Source organism: Gorilla gorilla, chromosome 10 (genome assembly GCF_029281585.2).
Source record: "Gorilla gorilla gorilla isolate KB3781 chromosome 10, NHGRI_mGorGor1-v2.1_pri, whole genome shotgun sequence".
Lineage (NCBI taxonomy): Eukaryota > Metazoa > Chordata > Mammalia > Primates > Hominidae > Gorilla > Gorilla gorilla.
In genome coordinates this window covers 39,582,428-39,604,936 of record NC_073234.2, presented here as the reverse complement: position 1 = coordinate 39,604,936, position 22,509 = coordinate 39,582,428, and the positions used below count along the sequence as shown (strand labels likewise).

The window sequence follows — 22,509 nt, the reverse complement described above, 5'->3', positions numbered from 1 at the left end:
TGTCCTGTCTACCTTGAACTCAATATCTAATTAAAGAAAAAGATTGCCTTAATATATTAATCCATTTTGTCCAAATCTCTTTAAAACTTCACATTATTATAGTGACTACATGCTCCCTTAAGTGTTGTTTCACATCTCCATATCATTTGAGTTTAAATATTATTTAATATAAATATCACTTACTCAATTTCTGAATCTCTCATTACTATAGAAAAAAGTCTACCTACTCTTCTTCAGAAATATCAAATTTAAGGTGTTATACCATATTTAGTTTTTCTTTAAGTTAAACGACCTAAATTTAGTAGTTATTAATGTAAAACATAAAACTTGTTCTTCCCATAGTTCTCTCCGTCTCACATAATGGCAAATCCCTCATTCTATTTGTTTAGGACAAAAGTTTAAGTCAGTTTTGATATTACTCATGTTGCCTTTCTAACCTTAATTCTACCACTTGCCCTAGTTCACTCCACTCCAGCCACAAGCATCATTTCTACCCCTTGAATATGATTTGCCCAGCAAAGCTCTCATCTCAGGTACTTTTACTTCTTCCCTCTGCCTGGATAGCTTGTCCTCCATTTAGCCATGTAGCTCATGCCCTCACCTCCCAAGACTTCAATCAACTATGCAAACTCCCTTGCTCAGCAACACTCCCCACTTCCCTTCCCTGCTTAATTTTCTTCCCATGGCATCTATCAACATCCAACATACTATATATTTACTTACTTATTTTGTTTATTTTTTTGTATCCTCCCATGTGGTATGCAGAATTCCGAAGATATACTCCCGAGATTTTCATCCCTTGATTATTCAAACAAACACTAATCTAAGCACTGCTATAAAGAGATTCTGCAGATGTAATTATGGTTGCTAATCAGCTGATGTTAACAGAGGGAGATTACCCTGGACTATCTAGGAGGACACAATGTAATCATCTGTGCCCCGAAAAGGCAGAGAAAGCCAAAAGAGCCCACAAGAGAAATGCAGTGGAAGAGGAAGAAAGGGAACAGATGGGGGAAGGGGAAGTCAAACAGCTTCAGAGCATGAGACAGACTCAACATGCCATTGCTGGTTTGAGGTGAAGGAGGAAATATGATTAGAATGACAGGCACCCTGAATAAGGCCAGAGAGCCTCCTGATGATGGCTACCTTGGTAATATGGTTTAGTTGTGTCCCCACCCAAAATCTCACCTTGAATTGTAATCCCTATAATCCCCACATGTCAAGGGTGGGGCCAGGTAGAGGTAAGTGGATCATGAGGGTAGCTTCCCCCATGCTGTTCTCATGATAGTGAGTGAGTCTCATGAGATCTGATGGTTTTATAAGCATCTGGCATTTCCCTTGCTTGCACTCACTCCGTCCTGCTGCCCTGTGAAGAAGGTACCTGCTTTTCCTTTGCCTTGTGCCATGATTGTAAGTTTCCCGAGGCCTCCCCAGCAATGTGGAACTGTGAGTCAGTTAACCCTCCTTCCTTTATAAATTACCCAGTCTCAGGTATTTCTTCATAGCAGTGTGAGAATGAACTAATACACAAGGAAACAGTCACCTCAGTCCTACATTTGCAAAGAAACAAATTCTAACAATAACCTGAATGAGCTTGGAAGTGGATTCTCCCCAAAGTCTCTGGAAAGAAACAAAGCCCTGTTGTGAAAAGGTGAAACATATCCCTTAATTTCAGTCTTGTGAAACCCAGAGCAGAGACCCACCTGAGCTACACTGTGCCTGGACATCTGACCTAAAGATAATTACTGGATATTGTATTAAGTCACTAAATTTGTGGTAATTTGCTATGGCAGCAATAAAAAAATGAATATACCCTATTAGATTACAGACCTGATGAAGGCAGGGATTTTCATCCAGTTTGTTTTGTTTTGTTTTGTTTTCAGCGCTCTGACCAGAATTCAGAATAGAATCTGACAATAGGAGGCAATAAAGACTTTTTGAATACAGCATACATATTCTTTCTCACAAAATCTGTATTTCACAAAGTCTTTTGAAGAGTTTCTGCACAGCAAAAGAAACTACCATCAGAGTGAACAGGCAACCTAAAAAATGGGAAAAAATTTTCACACCCTACTCATCTGACAAAGGGCTAATATCCAGAATCTACAATGAGCTCAAACACATTTACAAGAAAAAAACAAACAACCCCATCAAAAAGTGGGGGAAGGACATGAACAGACACTTCTCAAAAGAAGACATTTATGCAGCCAAAAAACACATGAAAAAATGCTCATCATCACTGGCCATCAGAGAAATGCAAATCAAAACCACAATGAGACACCATCTCACACCAGTTAGAATGGCAATCATTAAAAAGTCAGGAAACAACAGGTGCTGGAGAGGATGTGGAGAAATAGGAACACTTTTACACTGTTGGTGGGACTGTAAACTAGTTCAACCATCGTGGAAGTCAGTGTGGCGATTCCTCAGGGATCTAGAACTGGAAATACCATTTGACCCAGCCATCCCATTACTGGGTATATACCCAAAGGACTATAAATCATGCTGCTATAAAGACACATGCACACGTATGTTTATTCCGGCATTATTCACAATAGCAAAGACTTGGAACCAACCCAAATGTCCAACAATGATAGACTGGATTAAGAAAACGTGGCACATATACACCATGGAATACTATGCAGCCATAAAAAATGATGAGTTCATGTCCTTTGTAGGGACATGGATGAAATTGGAAATCATGATTCTCAGTAAACTATTGCAAGAACAAAAAACCAAACACCGCATATTCTCACTCATAGGTGGGAATTGAACAATGAGATCACATGGACACAGGAAGGGGAATATCACACTCTGGGGACTGTTGTGGGGTGGGGGGAGGGGGGAGGGATAGTATTGGGAGATATACCCAATACTAGATGACGAGTTAGTGGGTAAAGCGCACCAGCATGGCACATGTATACATATGTAACTAACCTGCACAATGTGCACATGTACCCTAAAACTTAAAAGTATAATAATAATAAAAAAGAAAAAAAAAGAAATTTTTAGCCCAAAAATGTTGCATAAAAATATTTAAAATTAAAATGTGGAAGGTAAGTTGTTTTGAAAGCTCTTCATTCAGTAGTTTGTTTCTCTTCAAGTTAGCAGCGGCTATCAGTTCTATGAATTGGACATAGGAAACAGTCAAATATCACTTCCTAAAGCAGTGTTTTTCAATCTACAGGTTGCAACACATAAACAGGTGATAAAAGCAATTTATGAGGTTGAGATCATCAGAAGGAAGGAAAGGAGGAAGGGAGGGAGGGAGGGAAGGAAGATAATAAAATCAAAACATTATTATGCAACCTTAATTTTAATGTAGCATACATGAGTGTGCATATGCATGTTGTGTGTGTGGTAGATCACTATGTAAGATGTATTTCTTACTGTGAGTTCCATTAAAATAATTAGAAAAACCCTAAAGGTCATTACAGTCTGTGCTGTGGACCAGAATGTAATTTAGGGCCTGACTGGAAGTGAGATGAAGACAAATGAATGGGGATGTGTCTGTTAAGAAAGAGCTGATCAAGAAAGAACCACACTATTCTAAACCTGTACTTAAATTTGCAAGGCTAGAGAGAGCATGAAGAATTTACACGAATTGCACCACCTTAAGGTAAGGAAATGAACTTTTTTCCTCTTGCTGTGTACCTCATTTTCCACGGGTCTGAATTAGCACCCCTGGACACTGTTTAGATCCACCAGCAGAGCAGAGTCACTGAGATTTGGTATGAAATCCAAATGGAAGAGTACAACCTGAGGCTTTAATCAGCAAAGCATCACAAGATGCTATTTCTTTTCTTCCTTACAGTGAAAGGATTAAAAACCTAATACTTATCTATCTTCTGGGATTTTCAGTTATTACTGTCATTTAAATACAGCTGGAAAGGAAGTTAGAAATCTTCTTGTCACATGGAACCCAAGAATAAACCTTGGTTAGAGAAATTTGAAATTGAATCTAGCACAACATCCTCATTCTTATGCTATTCTATTATTGTTATAATATTACTCTTAACTTATATTTACTACTGATTCCAATGTTTGTTGTCAATAGACTGCATATGGGTAAAGGAAAGAATAATGTGGTTGGGTGTGGTGGCTCACACCTGTAATCTCAGCACTTTGGGAGTCCAAGGTGGGCGGATCACTTGAGGCCAGGAGTCAGAGACCAGCCTGGCCAGCACAGCAAAACCCCGTCGCTACTAAAAATACAAAAAAAAAAAAAAAAATAGCTGGGTGTGGTGGGGTATGCCAGTAATCCTAGCTACTTGGGAGGCTAAGGCATGAGAATCGCTTGAACCCAAGAGGCGGAGGTTGCAGTGAGCTAAGACTGTGCCACTGCACTCCAGCCTGAGCAGCAGAGTAAGACTTTATCTCAAAAAAAGGAGAAAAAAAGAAAAGAATAACATAACTGTACACTACTCATTCCTCCATTCAATGGCATACTCCTTGTGGGCTGGGATCAAGCCGTGCATTCTCTTTAGTATCTACTATGGTTGGGTAAATTGAGTAAGATAATACCTGCAATGTACTCAGCAGAGTGCCCAGAACACAGTAAGAGCTAAGTAAATGCTTCTGTATTTGCTTTTGTTGTTTTAATTCTAATATGAGTACTATTAATATAAAATGTGCTGCATAGGAAATTCTTAATATATTTTGATTTTCATTGCATTATACAATAAAATAATATCATAATGCATACCTTTAAAATCAACTTATATTTGAAGGAACATTTAAAAATTACAGAGCTCTTATCTCCTCAAGCCACTTTAAATAAGTGCATAAAGTGAAAGATTTCAATTAGTTAAAAATTAGCCAGAAAATTTCTTCTTAAATATATGAGAAGTCAATAGACTTGGGACGTATGATTCATAAAGGTAATCTTCCTAAAAACAATGTAAAGTCTTATATAATATGAAGTTAGGTAAGAGACCAAGTTTCTCTAACCTGATCCTTAGGTAAGAATCAACATTAAAAACTGCACTGACCACTGTATTTTGTAGCTTGGTGTCCATACCATTAGGCAAGGACTATAAATCCTAAAAACAGAATATTATTTCCTTTAGATCTTCCACAAAGAAAGAATATCAAAACACCCCCCCCCCACACACACACACACAGAATCACAGTCTGTTTTTTTCCGATGATTTCAACCATGTTAAATATTTTCTTTTCTTATATTTTACAAGCTCTGCAGCATCTTTCCCCCCTGTTACTTTTGTGTTGTATAATTAGCTTATAATTATGCACTCTTTCACGCTGGAAAGATGATTATTTTATTAACGACCCTTTGAAAAGTTCTTTATTATTTATCTTTGAAAGTGAGTTTGAAATCAAAAGGCTTGAATGACTTTTCCTTTCCTTCTGTTTAACTTAGGAGATCTTAAAAGTAATAAAAGAGACGGTTATAGATGTCACAGAAAGTCATAAATTTTCCACCTTTAGACTGAGAAATGGGGTTTGGGAAACAACTGTTGCATCTTCCACTCTTTCCAAATTAAATGCTTGGGTGTGTGAAGAACAGGTATGCAACAAAACACTCAAGTTCCAAAAATGACTGTCTATTCTTTACCTTTTCCCCCTGTTAGCACCAATAGGAAATGGGTCAGAACCAAAAAACTTCCAGAATCCAATAGAAAAACAGAAGAAGACTATAATTCACATTTGTAGTAAGTACAATATAGGCTCAAAATTAGTCTTAAGTGGAAAAATCACTCAGACCCTGATTTGTAGTCAATTCGGGAAGGTGCCACTCATCTTTGCTGAGGCCATGCAAGCCTTATTACTATTTCCGGCTGACTGCTATTTATTTAACAGGCTTACCCAAGCACTCCAGATTGGCTATGGGCCATTATAAGGGAGAGTGTACATTATTGCATATTTTAATTATTTCTCAAGCCATTTTGCTTGCAGTGATAATCCCATAAGACCAACATATCTTGCATAAGCAAAGCAAATAGCTTTTGGCTAAGACAGCTCTTGAGTTATTTTGTAACCTATTCCTACATAACTTCTGGCCTTTCCAATTGTGGCTGGGACCTGCCAAATCAGGAGTTCAATGGCTTTTTGGCTCATGGTGATCACAACCACATTACTGAAAACAGACATATGGACAGTAATACCAATGATTAAAATAATGACTCAAATTTGTTTTCAAAAGTAGTGCTATTTATGCATGATGGAAACACTTCTGCTATCTACCTCTATTCAACATTTCCTCTATCCAACACTTCCACTGTGGGCAAAGTAACACATGCCTAGAGCTATTTTAATAATTTTTCTTATCGCCTCCACTTTTTTCACTATTTCAGTGGAGATGGCTGAGCAATAATAGCCTGATGACCTTGAAAACTTTTTGCTTCATTTGTAACATCAGGGAAATTTGCCCAAATTGTTTGGTGGGCCAAACTTAATTGCACATTTTTGCCTTTCTATTTGGAATGCCATAGTGTTCCTTTGGTTGAAAATGTCTAAGTAGCTCCATTTTCACAAGCAACATTTTTCTTGTGAAGGAATAAAAGGATAAGAATTTACTTTGGTTGTACTCAAGAAGCTCCTTCTTTCAAGTCTTTCTCTCTCCTCTTATATACGATGATTTTTCTTTTCAAAATGGGAGTCACAGACTCTTAGAAATAGAGGGTATCTTAAAAGAAACTAAATCTAAACACCTACTGTTGCATAAAAACCCTCTATAATGTCTTAAATAAGGTCCTCCATTACCAGCTATTCTTTGGGGCAAAAGAGATTAAAGAAAAATAGAAAGTGCTATCCTCTATATAGAGGATAATGTCTTATAACTAAAACAAATTATAGGATGTATATGTGACTTTCCCTACTCATGAGTTCTCAGTCTCTCATCCACCTTGTTTCATTACATTTGGAAGAATTTGTGAAGCAGACACTCCATTTTAAATTTGGGTCATTGAGAATATGGTCAACAGGCCAAAAGGGAGTAAAACAGCACTTCCAAATTTTTTTTTTCCATGAGAATTTAGACTGCATGGTCTTGACCTTTTCATTTCAATGATCCAGAGAGTTAGAGATATTTTTAAAGGTCGACCTCTTAAGAAAAGAACTATAGGATACTTTTACCATTATTGCTTAAGAATAAGTTAAATTATTAGTACAAAGTACAGGTTAAAAGATTGGGTTTTGGAATGGAACTACATGTTTTGAAACCTGGCTTCCTAATTAATTAGCTATATGTCCTTGGGAAGTTACCTAACCTTTGGAAGTTTTGGTTTACTCATCTGTAAAAGGAGATAATAACACTATCTTCTCCACTGGGCTATTAGGAAGATTAAGTGAGCTAATTCATGTAAAGCATTTTGTTCAGTGTATGGCATATGTTTTAAGTATACAATAAATAATAGCTTCCCCTTGTTCACTGAAGTAATAAAAACAAAGAATTTGGTTGTCAAGAGCTCACAGTTTTAAAAATTTGTTTCAGAATCTCAAAACGTTAATGAATTTCCTTAAGTCCTGTTTTTGGACTGAGAATTAATAGTGCTAGGGAAAATATTTTCATGGTATAAATAGCTTATAAGGAAAATTTACATTGCCAGAATGTTTTTAACAAATTAATACAGATTATATCATGTGCTAGCTCACTGAATAATATAATTATCCTAACTAATTGATCATGCATCCAATGGGTTTTGAAAAGGTGTGACACTTAGCTAACAGGTTAGAGACAAGAATAATTTCATGAAATATGTTTTTATTCATGCCATTTGAAACTTAGTCACTTTTGTGTATGTCTGATCAGTCAATGTATTAAATACATTACTTGGCAGACTAAATTACATATCTAGATGAGATCATAAAATAAGACTCTTGTATATGTCCGGACAAGGTTTAAAAGTCTGCTATATCAAGTAGTATTGTAAATTAGCCAGTCTCTACTTTTATGTTACTTTTTATAAAACATCAATTTATACCATTACTCTGTTCTATTCTTCAAATATTCAACTGTAATTTATAGTATGCTTTTCCTAAAAGCAACACAAAACAAAACCTTCCTTTGCTAATTCTATAAAGAAAAGAATTCAAATTCTGCCAGTCTGGAATACCCATGTGGCAAATTAGGAAATCAAAGAACAAAGCTATTTTTCAGTTCTCTACCATCACCGAGAGGTCAGTAATTACAAAGCTGAAATACATCAGTGTCTTAAGAATATTCTTTTTGTATTGATCCTGAGAATCTGAAACTCTTCCTAGTAGCCCATTGCAATAATTGTAAACCTTAACCACTAGAAAACTATTTAATGATTCAGATATCAGGGAGATCAAAATAATTATTTTCATAAAACTAAAAGAATCTCAGTTTAAAAACTGTATTAAAAGTAATATATAAAATAATGTTTTCAGAATTTATTTAGATTACTATACGTTAGAAAAATAAAGGATTGGGGTGACCCTCCCAGAATTTAACATGCATCCTCAGTGGGGAAAGGAGGTTCACATTACCCTCAGTATTTTATGAAGGAACAAACAGTGTTTATTGATCAGATAATATGACAGTTGATGGTACTCTATGGAAGATGTTCTGAGTGAAATAAAAATGTTTTATGAAAAAAGCGAACTAAGAAAAAAATGGGGAAAACATATCTTGCAAAACTAGACTCTTCCATTCCACAATTGCCACTTAAATTGGTTACTGTACAAGCTCTGTTCTCTATTAATTCAGAGACATTCTGTTTTCCCAAGCTTGCTGTCCACTTACCCTAGTTGTTTTGACTTTATTCCCAGAGGAACAGCTCCATCCTTTCCGATCCGGAAGAACTTTACATTCTTCTCCCTCTAGACATGGCTGCATATGGCACCACCATTTCTGTTCCACTATTGAAGCTATAAGAGAGAAAAAAAATTGACTCAACGTTTTTTTCTTGGGACTTATTTCTCTTGTTCACCTTTAAAGAGGAACAAAAGCCACTACTTTTTCCTACCAGTGGGAATACAGGTATTTGAGGTATGCCTTTCTTTTTGTTCAAAAGGACAAAACCTTTCAAGATTTTCTAACTAAAATAATTTTCTTTAAAACATTTTTTATTTTGTTGTAATGAGAACACTTAACATGAGATCTATCCACTTAATAAAATTTTAAGTGTAGAATGCAGTATAGTTAACTATAGACACAATATTACAGGATTTTCATGTGAAAATAGACTTCATGAAAGCTAACATATTGAAAATAAACTATGCAAATGTGTATATGCACCAATTTATATAAACATATAAGAAAATGGACCTATGACCAGTTTAGAGTCAACACATTATAATCAATATAATATTCCCATGAATAAGATTGTTATCAGGAGGGTGTTTATCAGAGTTATCATAATTTTTTTAACTGTGTGCTATAACCTCATCACAAACAATATATTATAGTAATGTGAGCACTTAACAAATTACTATTTATGGTAACATCAATTAAATAAATGCATATAAAGATTTATGTCTTACTACTATAATTAGGTGAACCCTCAAGGAAAAAAATTAATATATTATTGCATCATCATAAAAGTTGATATTTTATGTGAATTCTATCCACAACTAAATGTTCACTCATATACATGGTGCTATTTTTTTTAATTCTTAAGAATATCCATCGGTTTAAGAACCCATAATATTAAATCATCCATTTTCATCTTTCCTTTTCCAATTAATTTACACATAATCCACCTCCCACCATCCACCAAGAAATCAACATTTCATGGTATCAAAATAAGATGCACATTAATTTAATGGAACCTCATTATAATGCCTTTTGTAACAGAACTGCGTAATATTTTAGACCTCTTTCCAGAGGATTTTAGATTTCAAAATGCCACCCAAATATTCTAGTTTCAACTTTTCATGGTATTTGTAGTATGTTCACCCAGGATTGACCCCCCATTGAGAGCATTATAGTGGGGTTCTAGTTCTAAGCCATTCTTGGCTGTGCTGTTACAATAAGGAATGGAAGAAGTCACACCATCCACACATGATGGAGCAGCTCGCGTGGTGCCTGCCACCTGCCCGGGGAAGCAGGAGCACTTGACTGTTTGTGACCGTTCTTCTATCTTGTTCTTATTACAGCATCTGTGGAGTGCCACCACCTCACAAGTTCCCGTTTTAACATGGTGAGCTGCACAAACAAAAACAAAAGATAAGACAACATTGAGAAAGCTTTGGACACTTCCCCCCACCCTTCTTTTTAATTAGCAGTACATTAAATATAGCTCTATAAGGGGTCCACCAGGCATGAAACGAGAAATACAATGATGCTAACTCCATAATGCAGATTTGATTTCTTTTCTAAATGTGGTAGGAACATTTCTGTCAGTGAATGCTTGGTAAAGCAGGAACAATTAGTGACTAGATTAGAATAAGCTGTTAAAAGTCTGATACAGAAGCAGTATGTGCCGTCATCAAAAACATTTATTTGCATATGACTTTTTAATGCCTTTTTGTTCAATGTGTTAATCAAAGTAAAATAAACCTCTGGCCTAGGTACCCTGCAATGGGACTGAGGCCAGCCCCATTCTCAAAGTGGGTGGTTGCTGATAAAGCTTGTGTTCTTCTAGGGGAGAGTAAGAGGACTAGGCAGGAAGTGAAGGCAGATGGTGGGCACCCACATGCTCAGTATTCTTCTGCTCAGTTTCCCTGAAAATGAACAAATCCAGTGATTCTTGAAATTGCCACCATTTTTCTGGAAGATCCAACCAGTCCCAGAACCCAGAGTCATTCCTTTCAATTTTGCCTGAGAGGGCAACTGGCACCAAATGGTACCATGAACTTGGATAATTCGTATCTGGCAGCCAATTGCCTGTAAACCCAGTCCAATAAGCTGTCAGGCTTCCATACTCATTTTGTCAACCTTGAATAAGGCCACTAAGTGTGTTGGGTTAATGAAAATTTTGGACCTTACTCATTATATTATAAGATTCTAGTTTGTCTTCATTATTTTTTTTCAGCATTTCTTCTTCAAATAGTAATCCTACTGTGAAAAGATAAAACTTTTGCCTGATAAAATTAAAAACAGCTTAAAATCAAACATTTGTTAAAAGATTATGCTTTCAGTAATTTTAAAAGTGTAATTGTTATAAAAACAGAAATTACAATGGAAAAGCAGGAGATCTTAAGTTGTTTAATGGCATAAACATAAGGAGACCCATTGCAAATGAGATCGGCACATCATACATTTATATTAATCTTCCCATTGAAGATGAGTGAAACCAATGTGCAATAAGTCAGGCTAAGTAGTTTGCTCAGATTTTTCTAAGACAGAGCAAATCACACATATTGCCTACCTCTTATACTTCTGTGTGAGACCAAGAAACTCAAGTGTAACATACAGCTTTGACATATAATCCTCAATAGAACCTTCAAGAGGCAGATACCATTTCTGCCACTGTAGATATAAATTGGAATGTTTTCTGTGTTTGATTCAAACACAAATATATCTCTATGAAAGCAAAAAAATAAGAGGCAGACTTTTGTCCCTATCTTCTCGTGCTCTGGGGGAATATTTTCTTAGCTAAGAATGAGTCCATTTGTTTTAATTTGCCAAATGGTTTATATTACATTATACAAGTTAATATTCTGCCTTCTCTACATTTCTTTATTAGGTCACATTTTAAGCGAGTGAATACCACACATCAGCCATGGTCTTGAGTACTGGAAACACAGCAATGAATAAGGGACACAATCTGTTCCCGCCCTCAAAGAGCTTATGTTTCGGAGGAGAAAACAAATAATAAGCACCCACGGTAATAATTAAGGCAATGTTAGATTTTTAAGCTCCTTGAAGAAAATACAGTAGAGTAGAGTAGAGTAACGTGATTCAGAGTAATTTTGTAGGAAGGGAATGCATATTTTTTCAAGTGTCACAGGAAACATCTCTCTTTGAGGAGATAACCGGAATCATGAGCTGAATACTGAGAAGGAAGTCTCTAATATGAAGATCTAAGAAAGGAGGAACAAATATTAGAGCAGCAAATAACAAGGTCATGAAGTAGCGGGAAGTGTGGTATATCCCCAGGGCAGCAAAGATGGCCAGGGTGGCTGGAGTGTGGCTAAACAATTGAAAGTTTGAGGGCAATGTATCAGAAACATAAGCAGATCATGGAATGGCTGGTATGCTATGGTAAGGAGATTGGATTTTATTCTTCCTGCATGGGAAATCTTTGGGTAGAAATAGTATTACATCATCTATCTATTAGAATTTTATTCATGCTGCTCTTTAGAGATTGGGATGAAGAAGGCAAGAGTGGAGACCAGTTATGAAGAGGTGTAGGAGTCTCTGTGATCAAGGATGAGACTTAGACTAGATTAACAACAGCAGAGATGGGGAGAAGTAGCAGCTTGGATATATTTCAGTGTAGAGTTGATTTGATTTACCAGTGGGTAGAATGTGCGTCATGAGGGAAAGAAGAATCAAGAATTACCCCTAAGCTTGGACTGAGCAATGAGAAGTTGATAGTTCTGATGGATAGAGAAGGCCTAGGAAAGAGGAATTTGTCAGAAGATGGATGAGGTTAGTATATCTGTACTTCTGTTGGGGCCATGTTAAGCTTAAAAGATACCAATGCAGAGATGGAAATCAAGCAACAACATTTATAAAATAAAGCTTAGGGGAGATATTTGGGCTACAGAGGCAGTCTTAAGTGATCTAAGCCTACAGATGGTATGTAAAGCCACGGACTGAACAAGATTACCACGGAAAAGTTTTCACCAATAGAAAAAGAAGAAAAAAGAACAGTCTAAAATCTAGATCTGGAATGGGAAGACAGCAAGAAGACCAATAAGGAGATGCACAAAAGGAAAAAGATAAAGAAATGTGTGTGTGAAGGAATGAAGAAATAGAAGACAAAAGAATAAAAGGTTTCAAAAAGTAGAGATTGATCATCTATGTCAAATGCTGTTGAAAGGTCCAATTAAAAGAAGAGAAATAATTGTCCATTTAAAAAGTAATACAGTGTAGTGGCCAAGAGTATAGACTCCAAAGTCCGAGTACCTGGATTCGAATCTAAGTTCCTCCTAGTAACTACTTGATCTTGGTACGTTATCTACTATGCATGGGCAGCTGAGTTTTTTTCATGTCTAAAAGAGGGATATTAATAGCACAATCTTCACAGGATTAACTGAGGATTAAATGAGTCATGTATAAAGTGTTTAGGACACTGCCTCCCCGTAGCAGGCACTTCTGTAAGTGTTAGCTATTTCTATTGCTGTTAACATTTGATCTTGGTAAAAATCATGTTAGTGGCATGAAAAAAATAAAAACATTATTGAAGTAAATTTAGTAGAGAAGGAAAGGTAAGGTTGTTCTAGTTATAAAAAGTCTTTCAAGGAGTTTTTCTGGGAAGGGAGAAAGGAAATGAAGCAAGAGCTGGAATGAATCATGGGGTCAAGGGAATTTTTTTAAACGGATGCTTTAAAAGCATGCTTGTTTGCTGGAGTGATCTAGTAGGGAGGGAAAATGACAACACAGGAGAGAAAATAGATCATTAACAAAGAATGTTCTTAAGAAAGAAAAGTAAATTGTGATCAAGGGCCCCTGGAGGGTTGGCATTAGATTTGTGTGAGGACACAATCCATTTTAACAAGAGGAAGGTGGGATATGTAGGTACAGAGTCAGGTAGATGTGAGTGGATTCGGTGGTGAGAAGATAAGGTAGTTTCTTACCTGATTTCATCTATTTTTCCAAAGAAATATGGCAGCCCTTGGAGACGAAAAAAAGAGGGTCTGAAATAGATACCTAAGAAAGAGTGAATTTACCAGGAAAGAGTGGTAGGAATACCAGGCAGGGAGTTAGCTGATGCACACTGAATTGCAGAGAACACAGCAGAATGGGAGATGGAGTGAGATTGCAGAGCAGAGTGGAGATAAACATCTCTAAGATGATAGATTTCTGGGGATGCTTGGACTTCTGAGAGTGATTTAGGGAACCAGGGACGTGAGTCATGATGAGATTACTCCTCTAAATCTCTGAATGGAAGCCAGGGAAAGATGATTAGGGCTTCTTCAGATAGTGACATCAGTAGGCAGATCACTAAGGTGAGATAGCTTCTGGGAGAACATTATGGTGGCCGGGGCTCTGTTCTCTTTCACGGTCCTATAACAGCCAGGAGCACATGGTGAGTTTCCCCTGATCTCTCCTCTGAGAAAAGAGGCACCATTCTAGCACCAAGGCCAGTTTCCTTCTGTATTTCAAGGAGATTTTATTATATGTTGAAAAAGAAAGGAGAAGTGAAAATTCATCTGTTTTCCATTTCAATACAAAATCAAAATTTATTTCTATTTTGCCTGACTAAATAAATAAGAGGACAAAGTAACTGTGGCATTCACTAGTCCTGTTGACCAAATATGTCTGGTTCTCTCCCTTCTGGACAAAGGTTGTACTGTACTTCTCCACTCCATTTAATTTAGATGTAAGGGCATGACGTGCTTTGTCCAGTGAAATGAAAGTTAAAGTAATATGGGCCACTTATGAGGAGAAACTAATAATATCAATTGTACATGGAAGCTTTAAGAGCTACTGTGTAATTCAGCATGTTTCTCCCCACCAGCCAGAGCAACCAATTATGTTGTTGATAGTGGAGGCCACATCAATCTGAATCCCCAACTGAAGAGACATGGAACCGACTCACCACCGATCATGATGGGCATATGAGTGAGAAACAAAGCCATGCTGTTAAAAACCTCTAAAATTAGGATGTTGTTTGTTACTGCGTCCAACTCAGCCTACTATAACTACAAGGTAATACTTTCACTGCTTCTCAGATTGTTCAGGAGGGTACACTTTCCAAATGTATTAGTCGGAGAATAAGTCAGGGAAGTATGATATCTCAAAGCCCAAGTCATCCTAGCTTATTTGAGTCAATGCAGAGTCAAGATGAAAAAGAAAATATTTAAATATTTCTATAATGTGAGGGGTTCTGAGAAACTATTCTATAATGGGATAATGACATTGGGTAAGTTTGGTATGCCAGAGCTCTGGTGAAGAAAGTGTGCCTCTTTCTTCTTGGAAGAGAAAGGAGGTGAAATGATGATCACAGGGCACAATGGAGAGTAGGGAAAGAGAGGTATGCCCTCCTTCAGAGAGCATGACGCTAGATGTTAGGAGATTAATAGTAAAGTTGACCAGGAAGGGACAAATGGTAGCCTGATAGATGCAGGTCTTTCCTGCCTTGTGCTTTTTTTTTTTTTTTTTCACTGCCTATGAACAAAATGTACAAACGTGGGAGTTTCCTGGTGAGAAATGAACTTTGTAAAAACCTCTCTCAGCCTTTGTCCTTCTTATTAAAACTGAAGGTGTAAAACTTTTTATGGGGAAGAGAAGAGAGGTAACCTTTTAAAAATAGAATAGATGATAGATACAGATAGCTAAATATATAAATAAAATAGATGATAGATAGATGATAGACAGATAATCTTGTGCTCAAAAACTTTGAAGGCATTGGTAGGAAAAATATCAAAAAAAATATATATATATATATATGTGCCAGTAAATATGTCAAGTGAAGTGAGATACTTCAAAGAAGGAAATTAGCCTAGCAGGATTTGAACATGAAATATGTATGCATACGTTTAGTTTTCTTATTTGTCTGCTGTATATCTTAAAGTCTTGTTATGATAACCAAATTCTTGTAGACAAAGACTAATTTTTCATGTAAACTGCTCAGTATGTGGTACGTGTTTAATAAATGGTAAACAAGCAATTTAAAAAGATAAAACTAATTCCTGTGGTTTTTCTTTAAAAGGTTAATGAGACGGGAGGAAATTCAAGCAGTTACTAGAATTCTCTACACAGATTCAGACAGAGCTTGTGATAAACTAACCTAATCGAATATTAGTGCTTTCCAAATTAACAAAATAGGCTTCACAGAAGATCAGTTAGTATCATATTAAAATGATGCAAGACCCCCTGGAGAAGATTTAAATGAAAAAGAACAAACAAACAATTTTATTCATGTCACAATTCCCAAGTCACCAAAAAAAAAAAAAAAATTCTGAAATTTTTCCTCCATGGACGTGATGCATAAACACAAAGTATTCCCTCCTACTTTTTTGTGAAATGACAGCAAAGACATATAGATTTCATTAAATTCTCACGAAACAGGGATACAAAGTCTTACCCAGCTCTAATTTCTGCCTTCCAAGGTTATGGCCCTTATGTCTCATTTCAACAACAGGACCTTTGGCTCTATGGTACCCTAGAAACACGGCCTTAGGATACTGCCTCTTAAATCATATCTTAGATTTCTAAATATTTTCTGAAGCTATTATGACTGGTATATTTTGAAACGAAGTCCCATAGGCATTTTACCAAAACCTTTGCTTCAAGCTGCTTTTTTTATGTAGTGAAAGAAACTTATTCATAAAAAAGAAAATCAAATTAAATGACATTTGATTTATACAGGCATAGATTTTTAAAAATTATATATAATAATATTCATTGCATTATATATACATAATATGGTCACATCTGATTGATCACTTGTGAACCAACCATAAATACATGGGTATGAAAATATGGGTTCACAGTAGAATAATCTTTATGCAAATTATTCACCTTAAATAGTAGTTACTGGCCATAGCTTTATATGAGCACTAACTTATGTATATTACATTCTATATGTGAAAATAATTTATACACTCCAAAAACCATTTATGAAATAATGGTGATTGCTAACATTGACTGAATATTTATTGTGTGATGAGCATTATTTCATTTTATCAATGCAATAACCACTGACAAGGAAACTATACCTCCAATTTGCAAGGGACAGAGAAATGTTAAGAGACACAGAAATGTAAGTTGGCCAAGGTAAAATACTGAGTAAGAAACAAAATTAGAGATAAGAATCCAGATAACTTACTTCCAGAAATCATGATCTTGACCATTATCTTATAATGCCTGATATGGTTTATATCTGTGTCCCCACTCAAATCCCATGCTGAAATGTAATCCCCAATGCTGAAGATGGGGCCTGGTGGGAGGTGATTGGATCATAGGGCAGTTCCTAATGGTTTAGCACCATCCCCCTAGTCCTGTTCTTGTGAAAGAAATTTGGTTATTTAGAAGTGTGTAGCACCTCCCCTCTTGCTCTCTCTTCCTCCTGCTCTGGGCATGTGAGATGTCTCACTCCCTCTTTGCCTTCTACCATGATTGATTGTAAGTTTCCTGCAGCCTCCCCAGAAGCCTAGCAGGTGGCCAGCATCATGCTTGCTGTACATCCTGTAGAACCATGAGCCAATTAAACCTCTTTTCTTTATAAATTACCCAGTCTCAGGTATTTCTTTCTAGCAGTGTGAGAACAGACCTTTCTATGCAAGAAAGACCTTTCTATGCCTTCCTGAAGTTCTAAACATATGCAGCAGACTCCAATTCCAGATTATGTGGAGGAATGCAGTAAGTGTATCACTGTCCTTACACATAGTGCTTGATAACCTTGAAAGAGCCTAGCTTGACCTATACTATATGTGAATAAACTCTAAAGCAAGTTTATTCCTTTTCCAAAGAATTGGTTTGTTCACCTCTAAAATGGCTTTCTAGAGTCTTTATGAAGACCAAATGAGATAATGTGTGTGAAGCTGCCTTGAAATTATATATTACTTAAATGTTAATTAACTTTATTTTTATGATTAGTGTAATTAATGAATATCAAAGTAATGCAATATGCATATAAGCTGCAAAGAAGTGGCTGTTAGGGGAAGTTATCTACATTCTATAGAAGTTCTAATTTCATTATATATATATATATATATATATATATATATATATATATATATACACACACACACATACAGTTAATTGTGTTGACTTGAGATGCCTATAAAAAAATCAATCTGACATCAAATCTACAAAAGAGAGTAAATTTAGCATCAAGTTGTGAATTTGTTCCTACTTGGTTTCCTCTACACTAGATTTCAGTTCTTATTTGCATTCTGATTTGTCTCATTGATTCTGAAATTTTGTTTGTCTCTATATACTCCTATTTAATAGTTTACCCAGCCTGACTAGCTCCCTGGAGAATCTATATTATACCTTCTAAGCAGAAATAAAGCATCACCTACATGCACCAATAGGCAACTGAAATGCAAGCTAGTTAGTGGATTTAGGTTGCTGTAAATCACTTTAAATTGAAAAAATGTGCTGAAACAAAACTTTCTGAGACAGCTAATTTCTCACTTTAATTCATTAGAATGGGAAAATAGCTCATATTTTTTAGACTTTCATGCTGAAGCAATCTAATTAAAAGAAATAGTAATTTCAATAGCTCAATGAAATTTCAAAAGTTCTCATAATTTATGAAGTCAGGATGATCAGGAGGAAACAACCAAGTGCCGATGACATGTTTACAAATTCTGTTTTTTAAAACTGTTCCACTTTTATATGGAAAAAAGAAAATGAAATTTTGGGGTGGGAAAAGATTGCCACTAAAGAAAGGATAATAACCATAAAATTTCAATTTAACAGTATGGTCTCTATTAACAAAAGCAAATTCTCAACCAGAGACTGTCCCCCAGTCTCTTTTAAGAGAAAGCGACAAAACAAAGGGAGATTCACTCATGGGATAATGCTTAGATTCTTTGCCCCTCACCTCAATCATGAATATCTTCCCACCCATATTTTAAATGACAGTTGATGTTAAGAAAGGTGTATCTAAAGGAATAAGTGGACCCTTTATACACTGTCCAGCAACTTCTGCTTGTAAGTCCTGTTCTGGAAAAGAGGTACGAGACCACTGAAATCCATCTCTTCAGAAACTTAAAGTAAAAGCTGCAGAACAGACACGTGGAAATTGACACATGAGCCAAAAGTATATCTGATATCAGGAGTCAGGTAACCCACAGAAAGCTTCGTGCATGCCTCACGGTAAAGAGGGGTGGAGCTCGGAGGAAGCAATCAGGAAAGGGAACCAAGCACAGCAGCAAAGAGAGGTCAGAGAGAAGGGAGCAGGTGGTCCATGAGCTGCCTTGGTGTATGCCCTTCTGCAGATTTTCCTGTTTTTTTCTCAATTCCTGAAAACATTTTCCAGAATATGTTTCAATTGGCCCCCTTTTTTTTCGTGAGGTAACTTGATGATGTCTCTGTTCCTTAATCCAAAACTGTGCTGACTAAATGATTTCCTTGTTTAAATTAAAGCTATAATTAACAAAAGCTCATTATCAGCCAGAAGTATTCTCCACCTTCATTTTTAAAAGGAAAAAGACAAATTCCTACCTTCTAAGTAGGATCCAGGAAACATAATCTAACAGTCACACCTCTTACATTTACCTCATACTGAAAACTGATACTTCAAATGATGACCCTAAGTCCATTTACAATTACAATAAAGGAGAAATGGTCCATTTTAGATTAGATGATTGATTGATTGATAGATAGATAGATAGATAGATAGATAGATAGATAGATAGATAGATTTTTAATGGCAAAGTTTGAAAAGAAAATTTTCTGATTAATCTTAAATTATACAAAACTGTAAAGAAATAGAACATCCCCAATTCTCAAGCATTGTAGGAATCACATTGTTCTTTTATGATTAAGAATATTCCTTAAGAATATTCCTAATTTCATTAAGAAAATGAAAATCTAAATATTACAGATTTTTAACCCCTTCAAACTAAAACAAATTAACTTCATTTTAGTCCCTAAACTTAGTGAGAAAACTGAGGAGTTTATGAAATTTGTAGTTTAGATATATTTCTTATCTGTATGAAGTTATAAGTCTTAACTGCACAGTATAATATTCACTATAAAGTCAATCCGCACCCACATTTCTTTATGTACAAAACAGCTTGATTATGGTCAATTCCACGAGAGAGATCTAGTTCAAATAGTAATATAGGACAGTGGATTGGCTGAGGATTCTGAAGTCAGATGGTCTAGGTTCAAGTCCCAGCTTTAGAAGAAAGTGCTTTCCTATGCATCAAACCTTTTTCTTTCCTCCTGGCTTCACAGCTAGGCTGTTTTCCAGTCTTCCTTGCAGTTAGATATAGGCAGTGACACAAAGAATGTGGGCAGAAGTAAGTTATGCTTTTTCAAGTCCAGGCTTATAAAAACCTCCCACTCCATCACCCACTCTCTCTCTCTTCTCCTTTCAGGTAGATGTTAGTGCCAGAAGTTACCTTGGAAACCATGTGTAGAAGATGGCAGAGCTACCATAAACCTGAGTCTCTGAATGACTATGTAGAGGAGAGACCCACCCCCTACTACCAGCTGGATTTCACATAAGCAAGAAATACATTTAGGCTATGTTAAGCCTAATGTAATCATAGGCTAGGTTAAGCCAATGATTTTGATGTATATCTGTTATAGTAGCAAGCCTTAGCTTAACTAATATGTAATGATATTCCTAGTAATGGACCTAGGAAGGAGTTGGGTGCAGCTCAAGTGCTTCTTAAGGGAAATGACATAGGAAGTAGAAAGAGCAGAAAACGGAAATATGTAATTTGAGAAAATTGTTTTATCTCTCTAAGCATCAGCTATTCATAGGTGAAATAGGACTTGTGATATTACCTACCATTAAGTGCTATAATGAGGGTAAATTGAGCTAACCTTCATAAAGATGCTTAAACTTAGTGTTAGCTATAATTATTATGGAGAGTAATAACATCTAAACCAGACTCTTGTATATATTTATGTAATGCAGATATCTAAGAGATAATCATAGATTTTTTAGAGACTTAAAAATAAAGTCCAAACTTGCCATTTTGTAAAAAGGGAACTGGTGATGAGAAAACATAATCCTAATTCTATATCACAGAGCTAGAGAGGAGGAGATAGCTAACTAGAACTCACTTCTCTTAATTTCTAGTTAGTTCAATGTCACTTCCATTAACTCCTCCACCCCTCATTTCTTTGATCACCAAATCCCTGTAAGTCTGCCTTTTGTAAACCCTTTTGATTTTCCTCTCTTCCCTACAACTTCACTTCTACTGATTTAGCTTAGGCATCCTTAACATTTCTTTCTTGCAAAACCACAAGAGCCTGTGACTTATTTCCCTACTTGTTAGCTTACTTCCCTATACACACATAAACACACACATACTACCATGGAAGATCCTTCTAAAAGTAATTCTGCAATATAGAATCATTTGTGGCTCTTCATTTTTTATACAATAATTCAAACTCCAGGCATTGCAAAAGCACCCTTCCCTCAGCCTACATCCGTCTTCTCTAGCCTCACTTTCCTGTGCACATGTGTTGCATCCTACACTGAAGGCACATAAACTATTATCAGAGTCTTATACAAAGCATACCTTCACATCTCTTTGTCTTTGCCAAGTCAATCTCCCTGTTTCTTGATTCCTTGCCCTCTTTTAATCTTTCAAGATTTAGAGCATCACATCCTCTACTCTATGAAGCTGTTAATTCGCCCGTTAGGTAGACTGAACCATTCCCTGCTCTGATTAACAATTTCTTACTTATCTCTGTAACACGTGTAATTGTCTTTTATATTTACTTTTTATATCTCTGTTTCCCCTACTAAATTTTGTGGACCAAATCTATGGCTTTTAATCTATGAATCTCCAGCTTGAGACACAGTTTGAGAGCCAAAATAGAAAATTAAAATAATTGAAGAACAAATGAATAAATAAATGGTTTACTACAAGGGTTCTCAAAAGAAAGAAATAAAAACAGTAAATTTAACATTTTTTTCCAGTCCAGGCTTAGATAAACTTATTGGAAATTGTAAAACCATTTGACATTGTCTCTTTGTGTATATGTGTGTATGTGTGCTTAACTTTTTTTCTAATGGAGAGCCAAGTACAGTTTTAGGAGAGATAAACCCTGGATGGGGAGGTAAGAAGCTCTGGCTTCTAGAACTTGCACTGACACAAACTGATGGTTTCATCTTTGACAAATCAGTTAATCTCACTAAGTCACAATTTATCATCTGTGGGATAAAGTTGGTGATATATGATGGTAGGGCATTTAATATCGTAGTAAAGAAAAAAGTGACATCAGCTAAAAGCATGTTTATATTGTTATATTATAGAAGAAACTTACGACATCATCAATGAAAGCCTGCTCATCAGAGAAGCAATGTGGCATTGGACTCTGACCTAGGATATCTTGATTTTGGTCCTAACTGGTCAGGAATATTATTTCAGAAAGCACTTTACTTATTTGGACTTTAGTTTCCTCAACTATAAAATTAGAAGAATCTCTAGATTTATTTCCAACTCCAAAAATGTATTGTACAGTGTGATATGTACAAAATTTAGATGACGAGAGGCATTAAGTCATTTAATATTAAGAAGTGATTATTCCCTGCAAGGATGAACTTTTACTGTTTCCTGTATCTAATTTTGCAGATTTATAATTCCATACCCTTCTGTATGCTAAGAGGTTTTTTTTCACATATGTGGTATTCTTTGAAGCCAGCAAGAGCCCTATAAACAGAGGAAATCAGTATTATTTAAGAATGAACAAAATCTTTGCCTTCCAACTACAATCCAACAAAATCTTTTCTCACACACGGAAGGTTTGCTTTGTTCCCAGTGATT

General features: G+C 35.9%; 1 protein-coding gene across 7 annotated transcripts in view; it reads right to left on the bottom strand.

The window, feature by feature from the left end:
* TAFA2 (TAFA chemokine like family member 2) overlaps window positions 1-22,509 on the bottom strand; it is a 537,284-nt gene that overhangs the window by 37,241 nt on the left and 477,534 nt on the right. For all 7 annotated transcript variants that reach the window (XR_010129313.1, XM_055358109.2, XM_055358111.2 and 4 more), the window contains 2 exons: window positions 9,980-10,132; window positions 8,729-8,853 (listed from right to left, as the gene is read on the bottom strand). Coding sequence is in view for 6 of the 7 variants with exons in the window: in XM_055358109.2 (XP_055214084.1) it covers window positions 8,729-8,853; window positions 9,980-10,132 (278 nt within the window). In the remaining variant the exon portion in view is untranslated. The remainder of the gene's footprint in view (window positions 1-8,728; window positions 8,854-9,979; window positions 10,133-22,509) is intronic.